Source organism: Bactrocera dorsalis, chromosome 2 (assembly GCF_023373825.1).
Source record: "Bactrocera dorsalis isolate Fly_Bdor chromosome 2, ASM2337382v1, whole genome shotgun sequence".
Taxonomy (NCBI): Eukaryota; Metazoa; Arthropoda; class Insecta; order Diptera; family Tephritidae; genus Bactrocera; species Bactrocera dorsalis.
In genome coordinates, this window is record NC_064304.1 from 91,926,489 (window position 1) to 91,945,707 (window position 19,219).

Genomic DNA, 19,219 nt, shown 5'->3' on the forward strand with positions numbered 1-19,219 from the left:
ACCGTGATGCCGCCCTCTTTTACATGAAACAATTTTTATCTCGATCCGATTTAAACCCGACTTTGTTTAAAAAAAATTTCAACTGTAAATATGTATTTTACAATCTGCAAATATTCACTTTAATTCCTACAAATTTCAACATTATGTACTTACTGATTATTTCGAACTACTTATCGGTCTTGCTTACTTCTCATTCTTCTTCATTGGATTTCACATTCTTTAATTTTTCAAATGCAAAAATTGTATATTTTATTATTGTAATTCATGTATGCTTGTATGTATACAAATATGTTTACTTAATTAAAATATAATAATTTGCTTAAGAAATAAATAAATTTAATAGTTTTACAAAATATTATTCATAATATTCACTTTTCTTATATTTGTTCGTTTGGTATATTTGTATGTGCGTAAGTAACATACTTGTATGTACGTGTGTAGCTGTGCAGTGAAGTACAAAAAACATAAAAAAATAATTATAAATATGTAAATGTGCTGCTCATGTGTTATAAATATTTAAAGAAAAAATGCTTGTGTCGCAAATTGTGCGTTGAAAATAACAAAAATCACAAAAATGTGTATATAGTTTCATAATTTCAAAATCATTCGAATATATTTCGCATAGCTTGATTTTTCATATAAATTATAAATATTAAATAACGGTTTATTTAATTTAGATTTGCATAAAAAAATGATTTTGAGATTTTTAAAATTATTTACAATTTGTTTTAGAAACATTTTGAATCGGTTTAACAATTAGAGTTTTGTGGCATAGGTGTTGTTGTAGCTGCATTTTGATTACAAAAAAAAACATAGAATTCGTAATAATTTATTTAACTTTTTTACGAAATTTTAACAACCAGCTTGCTTTTAATTGAAATCTATTGAAGTCACAACCATAACACTATTTTTTTGGTTAACGCAAAAAAAAAAATTATTTTAAGTAATTTTAGGCGAATTTCTGAGATTTATATTTTTGGAATAAATATTGTTTTTTGACACTTTTACATTAGACTTCACTTGTTATTACTGTAAGTTATGCAATTTTATAGATTTGTTAGAATTTTAAAACACGCTCAAAAAAATCTGCTGAAACGTCATTATTAATTAAATTATATTCATAATAAGTTTTAATAAAGTTTTTGATATTGTTTATTCGATTTTCATTTTTTATTATTATTTATTTTTGTAATTTTTATTTTTATTATTATTATTTATTTTTATTTTTATTATTATTATTTATTTTTATTTTTTTTACTTATTTTTATTATTATTACTTATTTTTATTATTATTACTTATTTTTGTCATTATTTTTTATTTTAATTATTTTAATTTTTTTTTACAAATTCTTGAGGGAAACAGAAAACTATAATTTTACGTTTTTATTGATTTTACTTTTATTAATTATTGATACTTAATAAATGTTTAAGATATTTTTTTATTTATTTGTTTAATTATATATATTTATTAATTTATTTTTAAGTATTTATGATTATTATTTATATCTTTTAAACAGTACAAAATTTAAATTTGAATGCTTAATTATTGTTGTATTTTCAACAATTTTATATATAATTTTTTATTTTTATTTTTTTATTTTTTCTTTATATTTATTTATTCGGTAGCTTTATTTTAACCATTTTCACACTGGCAATAAAGCAAGTAATCAGTTCTTTAAAACGATTTTATATATTATATAAAGGTCATTCGGCAAGAAAAATAGTTATAAAAACGATATAAATTATTTTTAGAAATTTTAACAAAGATCTTTAATGTTTGTATTTTGGTATAGAAGTAAGCTATAACTTTTTTTGTTTCAAATTTTTATTTAGAAATAGGTTTTCTATAGAAAACAAAAGCAATAAAAAATATTAAAATATGTAAAAAATATTAATTTTAATTCTTTTAACAAAAGTGTGTGTGTTTGCAATACGCAGTCCGCAATTTTCAAAAATTTATTTATTTAAAAAAAAAAAAATATTTTAAATTTTATTAATTTTTCGCTCAAACTGCTCAAATTTATAATTTTTCTTTAATTATTATTATTTTTTAATATTATACACTCAAAAAAGACAAATTCCAGTATTTGCAACAGGGTTCAGCAGCAATTTCATTGATAAAATAAAAACCCATAAATCAGTTTTCATAATTTTTTCACTTAAATTACTTGCTCTTAACGGCAAAACTGAAATATGTTATTATAAACAAAGTTTATCTAAATAATCGCATGGAAATAGGTTTGGAAGTAACGGCAGTTATATGGTTTAAGATTAAGTCTGTGTTTTCGTATACTTTCATATGTTAAACGTATGGGCTTAAGTATATATGTATTACAAAAAAGTTTTGCTTATTAAAAAGTTTCATTTAAATTCGAAAAATGCCAAAACAAGAGAAATATTTAGTATTCTATACATAAATAATAGAAAATTAGAGATTATTTTCGAAACGGTCAACGTTCACAGTAGTATTATTAAAAAATATACAGTTATACATTTCATATAAAATAGAACACACTTCTTAATATTACTGAAACCAATTAGTTTTTGTTGTTGTATCGGTTTAAATGTGCTGTTATACTTATTTTAATGGCATGAGACTTTTACCTACATACTGAACCGAAAATGATGTGATGCAAACTTTCATGCAGAAAATTAAACTTAAGGTCACAGCTGTTGTTATTGTAATTCAATTTAAATTGTAAAAAATAGCTTAAAAATGTAAATAAAGTCGCTTTACTTGCATATTGCAAGAATGTTCATGTGGATGTATGTATGTATGTACATTAGGCTGGAGTGAATTTTATCTTTTGCTTTTGAGTTCTCTTATGACTGCAGTAAGTTGCCTTATTAAAAAAAAAATATGTATAACATAAAATCTGTCTAAATACATATGTTTACTGTTATTTTACAAATTCACCTGGAGGTTATCACAAAAACAAAATAGAAACAAATTTTTAAATATTTTCGTTCCAACTTAATTAAAAAATAATTTAATGATAATTAATTTAACAAATTGATGATTAAAAATAAAGCACTGCATTCTATTATATTATAAAAATTCGTATGCATATACGTATATGTATACAAAAACTAATTTTCGAAAAAAGTGCATACATATTTTATTTATATTTCGGCAAGATTGTTTGAGTGAATTTTTTAAATGTGTGAAAATAAATAGTTAATAATATATAAAACAATAAAATGTTAGAAAAAAATATTTAATGTTTATAATGAGGCATATTGAATAGTTGGCAAAAAATTTTTAACTTCTTTAATTTAATTGTAAAAAAAAATAATTTGTTGTAAAGGTTTGAGATTCAACAATCTTAAAGTAAAAAAACAAATTGCATCGACTTTTGTTGTTTTTGTATATTGCTATATGTACAATATACAAAAAACGTTTTCTTAACCAAAATTAAGCGCCAAGATTTTCTAATAATTAAATACACATTCGAGCGTAGCTGTGCAACTATGATAAATTTTCTGGTTAACATAATTTTCGTAGTGGCTTTTTGACTTTCTTACACTGCCAAATTTTTGTTTTAGCTGCAAGCGTTGAGTAGCAATATTTTCCCTCACATAAAGATTGCTTTCGACTTTCAAAGCGAAGCAATTTGTTAGCAGCGTATTTCATATCTACAAAAGTGTGTGTTTTTTTTGTAAAAATGTTTATGTAATATTTATTGACTTAACTTTTACGTTTACTTTGCTTAGGAATTTCTGTTTCGTTTTGCTTTCGTGCATGTCAGTTTCATATTTGTGCTATTTTACATATTTAGTAAAGTAATTATTTATTTTTAATTAACAATAGATAATTCTTTTTCTTCATCAATGTAATTTATTTATTGCTTAGTTTTTCATATGTCAATGTTGCTGTAATCCAAGCGCAATTTTTTATATACATACATATATAATTTGTATCAATTTCGTTTTAAATTTGAATCTAATTTCAATTTAACATGTTTTTATCATTATTATTTTTGATTTTAATATTTTATGGTTTTAAGAATTATATTAAACATTGCATAATATATGTATGTATGTATGCGTGATATTTTTGTCCATACGAATAACTTACTTACTGGCTAAATACTACGATATCAAGCTTCAAGCCATAAAAAATGAGATTTATCGTGCTGTAATAGTGTGTAAAAGCATTGCTTAGTCAGTGGTAATGCCCTAAAACTATAAAGGCTTCGCCTTAAGTGCTAGCATCGAATCGTACATACAAATTCAATTTTATTTATTTATATTTTATATAAAGAAAATATGTTAACACTAAATGTATATATACTCGTATGTATATGAGTAGGTTCGTGTATGTTTCTGTAAATTTTGCGACCAAAATGAATAAAACAGTCTAACTTTTTAAATATTTAGTGTAATGTTTATGATTCTTCATTTAGAACAAGAGGAGAGCCCAGCAGGTCCAAACTCTACTCTTTCCTGGGTGGGTCTAGTAACTTTTGGCGCCGTAGTGGTGTTTAGTGAATTATTAGTTAAAGTATTTTATATCTGGAAGTAGTTGCAGTATCATTTCGGTGTTTGAGGTGGTGCAGTGGCGGAGCCGAAGAGTTCTTCGTAAGATGGCGCTGGAAAAATATTGGAAAATAATTTTGTATCTTATGATATACTAATTAAGAAAATTTGTAAAAGAATTCATATTTGCATTGGATTGCATTGTGTTCCATCAACTATAAAATCTGTAATCAAAATCAAATCTTAACTCTATACTTACGCAGTTCATGCGCTCCTGGCGGCTGCATTCCATGCAAGAATGACGAACGCGCTGCTGCCGTTGTGGCTGATGTAGAAGATTCCTGGCGCGCCAATGTGCCCGCTGTCGACCCTGAGGGCGGTGTAATGGGTGGTGGAGGTAATACGTCTTCGGGTAAACGCATGAGCGAATATCCAGGTGATTCCGATAGTGACGGATATGTTGGCACTTGTGCTGGTGGATATGAGTTGATCATGAGTGGACTACTACTCGGGGGATACATAACATAGGGCACAGTTGAACTGCGCAGACTAGCACGCGCCGAAGGACTATTAAATTGTGGCGATGCGCAAGATTCATATGAAAGATCACCAGCCAATGCCGGACTTAATGTCGTCGTAGAGGAGTTGGATGATATGCCAGAGACATATGAAATATCTCCCGCTAAGGCGGGACTTGCCGCAGAAGAATCGGAATTAACTGAGCGTAATGAACTGTATTCGCTATATTGTGAGGAGTGCGATGGCGAGCCGATTGATGAATCAAGTGAAGGATAAGTGGCAATACTCAATGGCGTAGCGCTATTCTCAAAAGGATTGCCTGCACCGTTCATTGTGACATTCGCCACCATGCCAATGTTAACGCTATTACGATTGCCATATCGAGGTGGCGGTCTTGGTGGACCACCAGATAAATTATTAAGTACAGCGGAAGCGCCACTGGAATACATCTTAAAGGGTAAATTAAGTATGAGATTCTTAAAAAAGCCACGCAGCACCGCTTCCACACGCAACTCATACGATATATTTATAACACCGCTTAGCTCATCATCGGACGGTTGCGTCGTAGGCGGTATCATTAGCTCATGTGCAAAGGAACGTTCACTCTTCTTATGCACTGCACCAGTCTCTTTATTGACTAGTGGTACGCATTCCATTTTTTGCACACGTAACGGTACATGACTATAATACCAGATATACTGCAGCACACTGAATCGTAGTTTCTCCACATTTGTCGTACTGTTATTGGTGACAGTGACGCAAATACGCAAAGGTTCACCACGTACCGCTGAATCTTCCGGTAACAATGCCAGCATTGTTATGGGACGTGTACCAAATAGACTAATCGTTTTGGTAATTTGTTTTTCCAACGAGGTGGGATTCGAACGATAACACGGTGAGAGCGGCATATGTTTCAGCACAGTTAGCGGTATAATGTGACGTTCGTCGAATGTCCATGGCCTTTGGATGACTATACGCAATTTATACTTTATGGAACCATAACTACCTTTAAAACTAGATGGTAGATTGTATTCGAGTGGTACAGTAAATTCGAAATTGTGTTCACCGGGATTCAACTCAATGCCGCGCGGCTCAAAGACGGGCAGTGTGTGTTCATTGTGTGCGTAAATTTCTTTGCTGGAGTAAAAGAGACTTCGCGCTGATTCATTGTTGGAATTTTTACGTAATATTTCTATCCATTTGCATTTGCCTTTGCCAGTAATTTGCACTTTTATAGCTAAAAGTAAAGAAAAAATAAAGAGTACCATATTTATTTATTAAACAATTAAACGAAGTTGTACTAAACATTTTATCGATATAATGAATGTAAAAAAATAAATGATTAATACTTTTAATAACAAATCATTATTAAATTAATTAGTTAAAAAATATGTTATTTTCTACTGGCACTTCAATTTTTCAAAACTTTCTACGATTTTAACTTCAATGTCTATTAACGATTTGCACTCAAACAAATTCATTCATATAATAAAACAATGCATAAGGCGTTGAAATATGAAAATGTTGCATTTAACCAGAATTTGCATATAAGCGTTCCATCATATAACGGATATCAATGCAAAGGCATTTAAGTTGTGTTTCAATATTTAAAATTGAATTTAACCCATCGTAACAGCTATTCAAGCGGTGAACGAAGAAAATCTAACCGAATAGTGTTCGCATGCACTTTATTCGTTCGCCATGAATCAGGTTTATAACATCATTCACAATAACACACTACTGTGACGCATCACATCAGCGAAGCTGCTGTCATTTTTCTCACAGCCACACGAAGTGAAAAATATTTCTGCAATTTTTTTGTGATAAAAGAAGTTAAGATAGATTTTATAAACGTTCGGTGTATTGTAAGTTGATTCCGCTACTTATTAACGTCTTCAATCAACCAATATTTATCCAAAAATTTCAATTTATACTGGAAAGGTAAAAACAATTGCCCACAGCTATACTCAAAGGAGTGGGCAGGCAAAAGTGGAAGAGGATAAATTAACCATTCGACTTTTTTCAACGCGTCATTTAATAAATAGGAACTGGCCAACCCCACGTCGTTATATTATTATAATTTTAATATATGATTGATTTGATATTACAGGTACCGGTATTCATATGTTAATTTAATGGATACTCTTTATATGTACACTTGTACGTACAGAGGCCAAAATTAACCTTAGCGCGTCTTTTCGTTTCGTGCAAATTCAATTGTGGAATTTTTACTTGTTTGAAATAAGTTTTATTTAAAGTGAAATATTGGATTATAAGAAAAATCGTTATAATACAGTGCGTACAAAATGAATACGAATTATATTATGCGTGCTTTGAGTTTCCACGGTCAGCCCATGCAAAAAATTTGGGATGACGAACGCGGGGCAGGGGACATACAAAAGTGCGGTATACCTGCTCATCCAGACTACTCCATCTACCAGGAAAGGCAGAAATATTTCACATTTCAAGATCGTGCGAAGCGTTTAAAGCTGCATCAATTTTTTGCTCGTAAAGCGCTAGATTTGTACGATTCGGAGCTGACTAGTACGGAGGTGGAACCAAATAAAATTATTGAAAGTAAGTTTATGTTGCAAAGTAATTTTAATTATCGAGGTACTGCATGGAAAGTATTGAATGTCGTTCTACAGTTGATTTTTTTTCGATTCCTAAATTGAACAATTAAATTTTGACATGTGTCATGAGAGAATAGATATAAAAATGAATATAAATCTATCAGCTTGTATCGATTTATTTATTACAGTTCTTAAAGACGATTTATTCACTCATATTTTGATTTCATTTGCAGATGAACAATACATAGCATCGCTGCCACCATACGAACTCTTCGTCAATAGAAATAAGGATAAGCAAAAACGTTGCCGTTGTATAATGAAAAATATTAATCCAGGTGATATTATATATTGCATGGTAACAAAACTTAATACTACTATGGTCAAAACTCTGTGCATGGGCGAGCCTATGGTACGCTTCTTGAATGATCTACCTATCAAGGTAAATTGTTTGCGTCTGTATATATATATATAAATAGATATCCACTAAATAGATCGTTTTCATATATAATTTTTCAAACCTCAAGGCTTATTTAACAAAAACCGAATTGGATGGTAATGATAAACCGCGTGTTTTCAATAAAAACGATTACCTTCGATGTGAAGTATTGGAAACATCTGTCGATGCTGAGCGCCTTTACTTGACTTTGGAAAGCATGAATGAAAAAAATAAAAATATCCCACTTGGTGTTATAACGTATGCAGATTTACCAAAATACTATCGGTATGTACAATATATATGTAAGTAGAAGTAAAAAAGGAAAAGCAGATTATAAAACAAAATACAAAAATACGGAAAATAGCCAATACGCTTTATAAAAAAATCTGCTATTTCTATTGAACTTCTAATCTAAACGAAAAAATAAGTTTTTAATAAGATTTTTCGCCATCTGATTAATGTTAAAGACATATTGATTATAATAACTTGGAAAAATTTGAGGATTACATGCTTAAATCTAAGGAATTTTTGAATCCGAACTATGATATGCTTTATGAAATCAATGGCTTAGATGTAAATGAAACCTACACTTTTATGTCTTCATTAAAACATCCATTTCCGCGAGATGAATATGCCAAGGAATTGCGCCGCACACAAGCGAGCAAATGGGCTTTCCGGTGAGTTCTTTGTGTTTGCCACATTAATTAATATTTTCTTTTTCATTGTAGCCTTATGATACAAATTTAATACAAATAAAGCAAACATATTAACAACAATCTCATCAAACAAAAATAACAGCTCGGTTGCCGAAGGCATTGAACATTTCAAGAATGGAAATCACGTTGAAGCTTTTCAGTGTCTTAACAAAGCTCTCACCATTGACCCGCGTAATGTAGAAGGCCTGGTCGCGCGTGGTGCACTCTACGCCAACAAGGGCTCATTTCTCAAAGCCGTTGATGATTTCGAGAAAGCTCTTAAACTTAATACTTATCATGTAAACGCGCGTAAATATATGGGCGAGACTCTTGTGGCGCTAGGTCGTCGCTATGAGGATGAAAATCGCATAAAAGATGCAACCAAAGCATACCAAGATTGTTTAAATATTATACCGAATCATGAGCAAGCGCGTTTATCACTCGAAGCAATTCAACAGCGCTCCGGTAGTCAATATTTTGAGAATTTAGCACATCTGCAAGGTAGCGAAATCACTTTTAGTTTTCTACTAATTGGGAAAATATATATAATGTATAAGCGTGTTTGATTTGTTTGTTGTGTATGTAAAGGTGAAGAAGAAGACACTTTAGAAAAGGAAAAAATTTCAGTACGAAATTCTTCAAGTGAAGATGGCTCAACGTCCAGTGATAGCGGTTCGGAAACTGAGCATACAGGTAGGATTATTAATTGGGCAAAATTTATGTAACCGTTTTTTATTTCTCTTTTATTTAGCCGCTTATTTAATGTTGAAATATTTTTGGATGTATTCTAAAGGACAATAACTGTGTTGAAAAAAAATATATTTAGCCATTTTATAAAAGTACGCTGCGCTCACTTTTCAGATAACGAGGATATTGGAAAGGATGGTTCATTGTCACCGCTTAGTAAACGCATGGCTTTGCATGTGGCCAGCCTACAAAAGGAGGAGGAGTCCAAGAAACAACTGAATCAACCATTTTACATGACAGCATATAACGTACCGTCCGCCACAACGCATATTAATGAATTTCGGGTAAGGCAACACATTTCCTGATCAATCGTAACGCTTTTTTACAACGGCTTTCATATTTTCAGCTGGATGACGACGATACAGGCTCACGTGTGCGTAAACTATTGCAGGAAGCATCGAAACACAAGAAGGAAAAAAAGAAAATAAAAAAGAAAAAGAATAAAAAGACGAAAAAAGTTAGTCGCAAAGAAAAAAATGCAGCCAATATATTGAGCAAAATTAATTTCCAGGAAGCTTACAAGTAAGTTTCATTATATTTCATTAACTTTGTCATTTATTTATCTGTTGTGACACAAATAACCAGAGCAATCAGCAGCATGAACATCGAAAATAAACTCACCGAAAATTTGCAAAAATATGAAAAAACTATAGCCGATATTAAAAAGCGTCAGGAGGAGTTAGTGCAATCCATAGAAGCTGGCATGACCGGCCGCAAACGTTCTGAAACGCCGCCGCATGTATCCTCAATGCGTTCATCAAAGTACTCCGCATCCAAGTATCCCGCTTCTTCATCTTATTATGCATCTTATCCAAGTACTTCGGCCGCCGCTGCAGCTGCTGATGCACCCTCATCTAACGAGCGCACAAAATTTTCATTTCAAATCAAACGGCCCGTTAAGGTGGATAAATTTGGATTGTTTCGCGTAGCTACACCATTAGCACATCGAAGTCCTTCACCGCGTTCTCGTTCACGTTCACTTACACCATCACGAGAACGTCGTCAATTTAATCGAACTCGTAGCCGCAGTCTTAGTCGCGGCCGTTACCGTTCACGTTCGGGTGGTCGTTGGAATCGTCGACGTTCACGTTCACACTCCATTACGTATGATGGGGGGCGCCGACGTGGTTCACGTAGCAGACGCTCATCACGTTCCTTGTCACCTCACCGCCGTTCCCGCAGCAAACGCTCATCGTCACCTTACCGCCGTTCCCGCTCTCGTACTCCAGGTCGCACACGTTCTCCTTCGCGTACGTTGCAGAGCCGTCTTGAATCGTCTCACGGAAAACATAGTTATGAGCGTACGGTTAGTAGGAGTGTTAGACCTTCACCACCCCATCATGTTAATTCCAAGCCAGCTAAGCCATGGCCAAAGCGTGGTGGCAGAGGAGCAGCACGCGGTGGTGGCTTTGGAAATCGTGTATGGCGTCGTGAAAACGCTGTCGGAGATCGAGATTCTAATGGACGTTGGCTACACGACAAATATGAAGAGGGAAGTGGAGCAAGCAAAGTGGATGATGGCCCGTCAATAGAGGAAATTGACGAGATTATCAATAAGGCGCAAAAGGAGCGAAAACAGGAAATCATACAACGCGATAAGGATATATTAAAGAAGCCCACAGTAGGCCACTTTTAATTAAACATTCTTATAATATAAATGGAACATTTAATAAAGAGATATACATATATAAATACATACAGAAATACATAGGAACATATGTAAAATGCATGTTCGTAGTTTCCTATCATACAATTAGCTTAAATTTCTCACGCGTTCCTTTCTCTTCTTATTTCATATCATACATATTTCATTATAAAAAGTATTTTCGAACTAACAAAAAGCTGAATAAAATAAAGTTAAAAAAAAATCTATAATCAATAAAGATATGGCGTATTCTTTATAATCTGGTTTATATTCCCTAATTGCTGTAAAGAAATCTAAAAAGTATGGGATTTTGTCCTCCAAGCATTAAAAGAGACTGTAAAGGTCGTTCCCACGATAATCGGGTTTGAGTAAACGGTACGAACCAGGATTTTTTATCCGACCAAGACCTACAACAACTGTAAATGTTCCCGTAACAGTTCGGTCTGAGTAAACGGAACGGACAAGGATTTTTTATCCGGCCAAAATCTCTACTTGGCACCATTCCTCAAAATTACTTCAGGAAATTCTCTGCCATTAAACAACTGTAAATCTTTCATTTCACTACGAATTGAATCAAAGCGTGGTTTGAATTCCGACCTGTGCAGTCCACTGTAGCTTTGGAAAAGTACTTTAAGCAGCAGGAGTATTGTTCTAACTTAAAAAATATGGATTCGAGAAATTTGTTCTAACGACGCACTCGAAGTGTAAAAGATTTGTTAACTAACGTAAAATTACAGTTTTTTTATCGACCATATGGAAATTAAAAATAATAACAAAACCCAATATGTTCCTTCCCCCGTAACTATTAGAAAATTCACATTATAATATTCATGTTTATAGAATGGTCCATATTTACCCAGAGAAAGGCATAATGTGCTAAAATTGCCACACTTCCCACAGTAAGTTTCTTATATAAGTGCTAACTAATCTCAATAATCAGCTAATTAGTTCTAAAGTGTTATATATACCAAGCGTGTCGATTTAATAAATAAATATTTTGTTTTTCATGCATTTCAATGTGAATTACCAAAAAAAAATATGGTTTGTTGACGAAGACCTTTCGTCACTTGTAACAAGTTAAAAAATATTTGCTTAAATGGTTATTGTGGGATACAGCTGTAGCTTATTGGCAAGGATTGGCATTGGAGCAATCTCTAGTTTCTATTTATTTCTTTTTTGATCTGGATAAAAATATTTTTCAATCAAGGATTAGAATGTTCATAAAGTATTACTGTGATTTCAATACTTGCAAATTCACTGATTCGCCTTTTTATTTTGTCTGAGAGAAATTTATTGACGGAATTTGTAAAAATCTTCAACAACCTTTATCTTAAGAGTGTGTCTTGCTCCATCCAATAACTTTTTTGACTTATGTATATATCGGAACATTCACCGGTCGATTGTAGCCCAGATACAAACATCGAAATTATATATGCATATATCTGATCGTACTTCTGCTTTTTGTTTAGCCGCGAACATTTAACGAAGAATCAGGGGTAGTAAGAATTTTAGGCCGCTTTTAGATGGACGATAATATTTTTACAAATGTCAATACCTAAAAAAACAGCATGTCTGAACTAAAAGTTCTTTAAATAAATATTTTTTGCAGAACCAACCTTTATGCAATGGCAATGTTTGACAGTTGAGCTTGAAGCAGAAGTTGTCCATTAAGCTATCAATTAGAATTTTATTTAGTCACGAAAAGTTTTCGAAGAAACAAGGGTTAAAAGTTTTAAGCACCTTATGGATGAACATACATTTTTACGAAAATTTTTATGGGGAAAATTACGCCCAATACCAACATAAAAGTCTTACTAAGAACAACCGTTAAACTCACGACGGCTTTGTTAATTAAAAAGTACGATCCCATGAAAGTCGTGTCTAAGTAACCGGAACTGGACTGTTAACTCGTCACCATTCCCGGAAATTACTTCAGAAATGTTTTCTGCCGTTACAACAACATATGTATATATACGAATACATATAAAAATATACGAAAACCATTTGAATCGCCCTATGACCTCTGCTAAAAAAATAACATCATCCGATAGCGAGATATTAACCTTGTCGTTCACAATAAACACCTGGAAAGAGATGCATTAAGTGTACGAAGAGAGAAACCTACGCATTTGTGAGTAAACCCAAGTTATCAAAGTACAATAACTATGTCAACAGAGAGACACGAGCCCCAATAATGCGGGTGACAAGCAACAAACTAACGTACATATGTACATACAAACACATCTATTGACAAATGCCAAATCCCTTACTAACTAGAGCAACCCAATTGACTGGCTGCCTACAACGCTATAATCAGTCATTGGCCGGCCGCTGGATGTGCGAGGAAGTAAATCGACACGAGCTCTTGGTGGATTGGAAAAATAAGTTAGCGAGAAATTAAGGCGTGCAGAAAGGAATTGTACAACAAAGTGGCAGAAGTGTAGAAGAGCGTGTAGCTAATGTACGTGCATATCAGAATGTAAATATGTAATTGGGAAGTTCATAAACAAACAATAGCTGTAATTAGTTTGTAGGAAATCCAAAACGAGCAAAGTTTTAGATATGAAGAAGTCACGAAAACTAAGGAAATTGTTTGTATTCTTCAATATTATGAAACCTAAGAAGAATTCGTGTGTGTCTGTGAAATTGCAGCAACTGAACAAAAAGTGTGAATAATTGCGAAATTTATATAATATAAGCGCATCGCAACATTCCCCTGCTTGCATGTAAATTTGCACAGTGTAAGCGTTATAAATATAAATATAACAATTTACGTGAAAGAACGTATGCCAATTGCGAACTATTAATATGAATTGATATTGAATGCGCAGTGGCGCTTATAAAGTTGTGGAGCACACATTTCCCACCACTACTAAACAGTACGACCAGTGGCTGTTGACGGTGATTCTGGTTGTAGTGCCTTTGCCGTTCTGGATGCTTCAAGTTCAGGCTGAACTTGTTTTTATAAAGCCGTTTGGACTTTGAGCGTGTGGACGTGTGCGGTGTCAGCGTCAATTTAGTTTATAATTTATGCAGATATACATAAGTACGCGCTTTGAGTTCTATACTACAATTCCGGTGGCTGAACATCCAGTTGTGTATGCACATTTTTTATTAAATTACATATTAATACAATCATTTTATATTATGTACACTTGTAATCAACTTGTGTACCTGTGTAAAACTTTGTGCTAAATGGAAGAATAATAAGCTATTTTATCATAAACGCCAAAATGCTAGCAAAATGCGTTGATTAAAAAAACAGAAGAATGATAAGAGTGACAGCAAAGCTTGACTAGTAAACAATACAAATGCACAGTGGTAAAATTGAACAACTGTAGTGTTAGAATTTCGAGATTTACCGGAGAAAGAGAGAAGATAAGAAGGGAATTAAAACAGTATCGCGAATTTCGAAAAATTAATTTGGGAAGTAAATCGCTTGCATGTTTACAATCTTGAAAGTATTCTGAGAATTAAATGAATTTAATCCGAACCGTAACGAAACATTATATACATATATGTACATACATCATAAGTTCCATGATTTTTTACTTAAGGACATTTAAATTTAATCAAATATTAGCTTTAACATACTAAGATAAGATAGCCCTTTCTATCCTAACGGGGATTGATAACCGTTATAACAACAACAACAACTAAAATTTCAAAATATGCGTTGGACTTGTCAATTCAGAGTTTAGCGTATAAATCCTTCTGGGTATATACATACATATGTATGTATGTAAATTTAAATCTTTACATTAGTGTACATTTTAATTCTTTATTTGACAATAATGCGTTATTCTCGATAATATGTTCGGAGGTTTAGGAGTTAGCAGTTTTTTCAGGTCGTGAAGGCCACAGTTTATTTAGCTTTATCCAGGTCGCAACGCGTTGAAGCGAAGTGCAGAAAGTTATGGAAGTGTGAGATTGAAGATACATATATGCGATGGTTCGAATCATTGCTGGAAAAGCTGAAATCCCAAGAATTTTCATAATCTATTTAGTCTGTCACACACACTGTGCGAAAACGACTGCGCGTGGCAACTGAATTTTTATAAATTGTTCTTACTATTTTATCAAAAAAAAATGTATTTTATCTATGGAAGAAAGTTAAATCTAAAGATAGAAGCTATTATTTAAACCTACTATTGACTGTTCTTATTAGTTTAAGCTAAGTACAAATAAGTGATAAATAAATAAATAATGTTTATGACTAAAGATGAACATCCATGCGCACATATGTATGTATGTGTGCGCCCATTCAACCCACTTAGTGCTGCTCAAAACATTCAAATGTGTTGGAACACACAGAAATATGAATATACACATTTACAAACATAGAAGCAAAGCTTAGAATATATTTTGCGAACCGCTTATCAGTTATAATTACTTTGGTATTTTCACTTCACTTTCAGTTGCTCTCGGTGCGGCAAACCAAACACAGTATCATTTGGACAGGCGATCGGCGTGGTCACGCACAACCTAATCAAATAAAACATTAATAAGCACAAATCAAATATGCTGACAAAAGTCTTCCGTATGGTGATGCTGGGTGCGCCCGCCTCAGGTAAGGGTACAATCTCGAAACGCATTGTCGACAAATTCGGTTTCGTACACATTTCACCCGGCGACATGTTGCGATTGAATGTGGTGCACAATACCGAGTTGGGCAAGAAGGCGAAAAAATTCATGAACGAGGGCAAACTGGTGCCAGATGATATTGTAATGAAATGTGTGCTCAGCCGCATTACCGAGGTGGGCAACAAATCGTGGATGCTCGATGGCTTTCCACGTACGTTGGCGCAAGCTGAACGGTTGAGCGCTAGTGAACCGTTACATGCGGTTATTAATTTAGAAGTGCCACACGATGTGATCATAGAACGTGTGAAGGGACGTTGGATTCATTTGCCGTCCGGACGCGTTTATAATGTGGGCTTCAATGATCCCAAAGTGCCGGGTAAAGACGATGTGACCGGCGAGGATTTGGTGCAACGCGATGACGATAAGCCCGAAGTGGTGGCGCGTCGCTTGCAAGTGTACGAGGAGATGTTGCGACCAGTGTTGGACTATTATCAGAAACAAGAGTTGATCACTAACTTCAAGGGACGCACTACCGCTGAAATATGGCCGCAGGTGGAGAAATTCCTATTAGAGAAGACGAGGTCGGCAGTTGCCAAGAGGGTTTAAGGCTGTGAGACGTTACCAAAAAAGGATACGTTTGTGCGAGTATTGTAGTTGTGTGCTTGTGGGGAATACACAAAAGCCGCTTTACTTCAACATGTTGGAACCAAGAACAATAATTGTAAACGTTAATTAACGATATATACATTCATTAATACATGTGTGCAATATATGTATGTATATAAGCATATGTATTTAATAGTTATGTGCTGCTCTTTAGGCGCAGAGTACTAGAGTAGTTTTACATATTTACATATGTATTAATACAAATATTATTGATTTAATTTGTATATAATTTTTTTATAAACTAATTTGTATGAGTATACCTTTTTCGTGTGAGTAGAAATTATAAACGCTAACGGAACAATAATTTGAAAAAAAAAAACGAATGTAACAGTAGTTTTAAAGAAAATAAATGTTTATATGGCATACAAGTTGTATTTGCTTGAACAATTATCTGTCATGCTTTAACTGGCACATAACGGTTGTTAAAGAAATGAATTTTCTGGTTGTCAGCTGTTAACATCTGTTGCAATACGTTTTTTAACTTACGAAGGCGGACCAATAAGTATCCAGCCTTACGACCGATGCCGCAATAGTGCAACACTACTGTCGAAACAGTTGACTTCATCCTGCTACGAAGAAGGTGTGGAGTACCGTAATTAATATTTTGGAATATACAAGGGGAGATCATCGTCGGTAGGAATTGGCATGAATCGACGCCGAATTAGAGAAAAAATGGTCCCATTTGCAAAGAAAAACGTGTACTCTTAATGGCAGTACACCGGCTTACAGCTAGACTATGGGTATGAACCATCCAGCGCATTCTCTAGTTTTGTCCCCTTGCGACAACCTTTTGTTTCCAAACTATTCAGGCTACCCTGGTATATTAAAGCATTTCTTATAAAATAAAACAACAAAAGGCATTGGAGCAAAATTCCAATAACATCTGTCTGATAATTTTAGCTTAGACGCTGATAAGGCTTCAGTTGCTGCAATCTCTACCAAAGCAAAAAATCATACCCGCATCTAACTCCTAATGTAGTGCTATACATATGTTGTTTTTAGTTATTTGTTGCTATTTCGCACGTATTGTATTAAACTAGGCATATTATAAATAATTTGCAGATTTTCTGATAACCAAATGCTATACATTTGAGTTGAATTGGGTTTATATACGATTTGGCTTAGAGGTGATAACAAAGTTAAAGCAATAATACACTAATAATAACGATATACATACATATAGGTACTGTACATATGAATATGTATATATACAATATTGGACAAAACTAAAGCACCCACTACTGTGTTTTTTTATGTCTAAATTTTTGAAAAATATAACAGGACTAGTTGGACAATTATTATAGGTTACAATTATGTACATACATATATTAATTTATAAAAAATATAACATTAGTTACATATTCTTTCGAGATACAAAATTTTAAACAAAAAACTTGTCAAATTTATAAATCTGAGCGGACAAAACTAAAGCACCCCCTAATATTTGTTAGAAAAAATAGTACAACGCTACTGTAAAAGTACGTTATTCGTTGAAGACGTTATCAATAAACCGTTACAAATATTATTGATACATTTTGTATAGAGATTTTTGACGTCATCACTGTTCAGTTGCGATTTAGAGTTTAAGAATTAAAATTGGCGGAAAATACTTATTCAGCAGATTTATCCCACAGTCTTTTCCAACCAAATACAGAAACACTTTTGTTTACTAGTTAATCCCATAGTATGGAGTGCTATAGTTTTGTCCAATACTGTTTATATGTATAGTTCTATTATATTTGCGTGGAATAGTGTAAACAGTTGATATCGCCGGCTTTTGCTTCTTTAATGCAACTGCAAAAAGATAATAATGCCATATAAGCATACTAAGTACAGTGATGGAAGAAACGATAGCAGCATAAACTTAACGTTCTCTTTCGTGCATAGATTCGTTTTGCGTAGGAGAAATTGCCGTAGAAATAATCTCATATTAAAACTTAGTGTGCTTTTAAGCGCACGTACATATGTACATATAGGATACTATTACGTGCTATGTTAGACTTCATACAAGACATATAAATAGTACTGCACGCAAAATCTCTTATATTAAAGTTTTTTTTTTATTTATTAAAAAAATACAACATTTAACAATATTGTCTTCTATGCATCTAATTAAAAAAAAAAACTGTAAAAAACACAAAACATCTTATAGTTTTTATTATTTTGTACTGCACTGTACATAAAAACTGACAAACATTAACTAACCTTCATACTGAATAAATATTTGAAGAGAAAACATCTTTGAATTTCTCAAAAAAAAAAAATTAACTGAATAATTTGGACAAACTTTTGTTGGTCTATAGAGATTTATGTACCATTCTTTCAATTCAAGTGTCCTTAGGCAAATTAGAAACAACCATTTGTTATAACATACTATTTCGCGAGACTATACCCCGCAACACCTTGCAATTCATACCATTTTCGTAAAATTAAACATTTTTATGTTAACATAAGTTATTCAAGAGAGTATTGTACATATGTATGTACATATGTAATAGTTGCTACTCAATTTGTGTTATCTTCAATAGATTAATTTTCATACGAATATCATTAATACAATGCGTGTATATTTATTTATAGTCAATTTCAATTAAATGCATAGTAGATTATTAAAGAACAAGAACAACTTATAAATAATTTATTATTAGCTCAGCTAAACAATTTGACGTAAGCTGATAACACATAAAAAAAAAAATCGAGTATTTGAGTGTTGGAATAGATTTGTTGCTCTAGTATATTAGAGATTTAGATTAGATATAATCTCGTATTTTATGTGAAATACTATGAAATTATTAGACGCGTGATTAAGAGGGAATTTCCTAAGCATTAAAACATTTGATGAAGGGGTATTAAAAGAATAAACTTTCGTTCATTA

The 19,219-nt window shown here is 32.7% G+C and overlaps 3 protein-coding genes across 9 annotated transcripts in view; 2 read left to right on the plus strand and 1 right to left on the minus strand.

Annotated features, from left to right (window-relative positions):
- Window positions 1-1,494: 1,494 nt before the first annotated feature.
- LOC105230257 (arrestin domain-containing protein 3) overlaps window positions 1,495-19,219 on the minus strand; it is a 28,668-nt gene continuing 10,943 nt past the window's right edge. For both annotated transcript variants that reach the window (XM_049449813.1, XM_011210936.4), the window contains 2 exons: window positions 4,739-6,235; window positions 1,495-4,592 (listed from right to left, as the gene is read on the minus strand). In XM_049449813.1, coding sequence (XP_049305770.1) covers window positions 4,534-4,592; window positions 4,739-6,235 — 1,556 coding nt within the window. In that variant the 3' untranslated portion in view covers window positions 1,495-4,533. The remainder of the gene's footprint in view (window positions 4,593-4,738; window positions 6,236-19,219) is intronic.
- Window positions 6,722-11,251, plus strand: LOC105230258 (tetratricopeptide repeat protein 14 homolog). Of its 4 annotated transcripts, none has more exons than XM_019991747.3 (10): window positions 6,722-6,863; window positions 7,109-7,575; window positions 7,805-8,010; window positions 8,096-8,292; window positions 8,475-8,684; window positions 8,806-9,203; window positions 9,291-9,395; window positions 9,564-9,733; window positions 9,796-9,971; window positions 10,035-11,251. In XM_019991747.3, exons 2-10 carry the CDS (start codon window positions 7,305-7,307, stop codon window positions 11,083-11,085), a joined length of 2,784 nt encoding a protein of 927 aa, XP_019847306.2. In that variant the 5' UTR covers window positions 6,722-6,863; window positions 7,109-7,304; the 3' UTR covers window positions 11,086-11,251. The 4 variants fall into 4 exon arrangements, with proteins under 4 accessions (XP_019847306.2, XP_049305769.1, XP_011209241.2 ...); XM_011210938.4 differs by having other exon boundaries at window positions 6,750-6,939; XM_049449812.1 differs by having other exon boundaries at window positions 6,748-7,575; window positions 10,044-11,251.
- On the plus strand, window positions 13,396-16,712 carry LOC105230259 (GTP:AMP phosphotransferase AK3, mitochondrial). 3 transcript variants are annotated; one of them, XM_011210940.4, is made up of 2 exons: window positions 13,396-13,555; window positions 15,513-16,712. In XM_011210940.4, exon 2 carries the CDS (start codon window positions 15,616-15,618, stop codon window positions 16,282-16,284), a length of 669 nt encoding a protein of 222 aa, XP_011209242.1. In that variant the 5' UTR covers window positions 13,396-13,555; window positions 15,513-15,615; the 3' UTR covers window positions 16,285-16,712. The 3 variants fall into 3 exon arrangements, with proteins under 3 accessions (XP_011209242.1, XP_011209244.1, XP_011209243.1); XM_011210942.4 differs by having other exon boundaries at window positions 13,402-13,573; XM_011210941.4 differs by lacking the exon at window positions 13,396-13,555 and adding an exon at window positions 13,726-14,192.